General features: G+C 53.6%; 1 protein-coding gene across 1 annotated transcript; it reads right to left on the reverse strand.

Annotated features, from left to right (window-relative positions):
* Positions 1-252: 252 nt before the first annotated feature.
* LOC105888445 (solute carrier family 12 member 7-like) lies at positions 253-2,302 on the reverse strand (the record flags this gene model as incomplete). The annotated part of the gene is made up of 3 exons (XM_012814075.2): positions 2,235-2,302; positions 2,045-2,176; positions 253-391 (listed from the first exon to the last, which is right to left on the reverse strand). Coding segments are annotated over exons 1-3 (304 nt in total), but the record flags the coding sequence as incomplete, so codon positions are not given.
* Positions 2,303-2,311: the final 9 nt, after the last annotated feature.

A 2,311-nucleotide genomic window follows, 5' to 3' on the forward strand; every position in this document is an offset into this window, starting at 1 on the left:
TGTGTCTGTGTCTGCATGTGTAGGTGTCTGTGTCTGCATGTGTAGGTGTCTGTGTCTGCATGTGTACATGTCTGCGTGTCTGTCTGCATGTGTACATGTCTTTGTGTGTTTGTTTATCTGTGTGTCTACATGTCTACATCTATCTGTGTCTGTGTGCCTGTGTGTCGGTGTGTGGGGGCAGCCAGCACCCCTTTCTCCACCTCTGACCACCACCTTCCCCGCCATAGTTCTGGCCTCGGCAGCCTTGCGCACTCTGGGAGGGGCTTTGAGGCTCTGGACCCACCTCTCTCTCTTGCTCGTTCTTGGACAGCTGCATTTGCTTCAGCATCTGGGATCTCTGCTCCATCATCAGAGTCTTTTCATAGGTGAACGCAGAAATGTCATTTTCAACCTAGACAGTTCCACAGCACAGCATAAAAAACCAGGCATCAGACCAAACATCCCTGTTAACCCTGGCCCACATATCCCTCCAGACTTGCTGCTCTGGGTACAGACCCAAAGCACAGGTGCCCTGGGCTCCAGGACAGACAAACCCCATGCAGGAGTCACATGCAGCCTCTAGCCACAGGGGCTGAGGGGCAGGGGTGGGGCACTGGTACGCAGACTAGGGAGGGGGCTGGTACGCCGTGGGAGCAGATATGCAGGGGTGGGGAGGCTGGGACACAAGCTCGGTGGGGGCTGCTGGTGCACAGGCTCGGCCTTGCTTCACCAGGCCAGGCAGCATTTTGTTTCATAACTTGGAAATAATGTTATTGGAATGATTATTAAAACCAGTAACACCAGTTGGGCATAGTGGCTTATGCCTATAATCCCAGCACTCAGGGAGGCCAGGCAGGAGGTTAGCTTGAGGTCATGAACTCAAGACCAGCTAACCAAGTTCTACTAAAAATAGATTAGGCAGGTGTGGTGGCAGACACCTGTAGTCCCATTACTCAGGAGGCTGAGGCATGAGGATTGCTTGAGCCCAGGAGTCTGAGGTTGCTGTGAGCTATGACAACACAGTACTCTAGCCTGGGTGACAAGAGTGACACTGTTTAAAAACAAACAAAAACGAACCAGTAACATGCACAAGGCAACTCCACAGTGGGGACCTCATAAGCAAAAGCTATGACAAGTGACTCCATAGCCTTGGAAGGCAGAAGCCTGTTCAAACAAGGTCCTGAATCCAGAAGTCACACCAGGAGGAACATTACTTGGAAACCCGGTGCTTGCAACAAAGTAGCAGACCCCAAACCCACTATACAAAGCTGGATGGAAGAAGAAGACCCAGTGGGTGACAAGGGCCACATCCTTGCATCTGTGGGCCTCGTGCCTGCAGACTCAGTGCCTTGGGAGGCCCAGGCAGGAGTTGCGCAGGAACCCAGGAGTTTGAGGCTGTGGAGAGCAGTGGCCATGGAGCTCTGGGCCACAGGGTGAGACCCTGTTACCAAAAATAAAAAAATAAAAATCCCTACAGAGTAAGAAGAAAAAAAAATAACGAATAATCAAGTTCATAGGACTGACACAAGGAACCTAAAATGTCATCAGTAACAACATGAAGAAATGCCCCTCTCACTTGCAGTTAAAAAGCCATGAGCATAAGGCAGTTGTCCTGGCTCGGCAGTGGCTCACATCTGTAATCCTAACACTCTGGGAGGCCAAGGTAGGTAGGTGGACTGCCTGAGCTCATGGGTTCCAGACCAGCCTGAGCAAGAACAAGACCCTGTTTCTAAAAATTGCAGGGTGTTATGGTGGGTGCCTGTAGCTCCAGCTACCTGGCAGGCAGAGACAAGGAGAATCACTTGAGCCCCAGAGTTTGACATTGCTACGAGCCAGGATGTCACAGCACTCCACTGAGAGCAACAAAGTGATACTCTGTCCCTCTCCCCCCCCAAAAAGCAATTTTCCCATGCAATGTGGGGCCCTGCACAGGGGCCCAAGGGTGTCCAGGCACACAGCACAGGGAGGCACCGAGCTGCTCCCTGGGAGTGAGCAGCGTGCTGTGGCCACGCCAGGTGCCAAAGAGGGGTACAAGCTGCATTCCTGTAGCTGGGCCTGCGCTCACCATCTCTACCACCTCAACCTCGGCGCTGATCCGCAAGTGGTACAGGAACGTCTGCAGGTCCTTCTTCATCTGGATGCTGTTGTCGTCCTCCTGGGCCACTGTGAAGATGCGCATCCGGCACTTGCGCCACACCTGGGGAGCAGGCACCTGCTCAGCCTCGGAGCTGCTGGGAGCCGCCCCTGCCACCCACCTTGTGCTGGCGCAGGAGGAAGGGCAGCAGCATGAGCGTGCCACCATCGTGCACGATCCACCACACGTCAATGCTCC

This window comes from Otolemur garnettii, unplaced genomic scaffold (genome assembly GCF_000181295.1).
Source record: "Otolemur garnettii isolate 467f Iridium unplaced genomic scaffold, OtoGar3 scaffold02639, whole genome shotgun sequence".
NCBI lineage: Eukaryota > Metazoa > Chordata > Mammalia > Primates > Galagidae > Otolemur > Otolemur garnettii.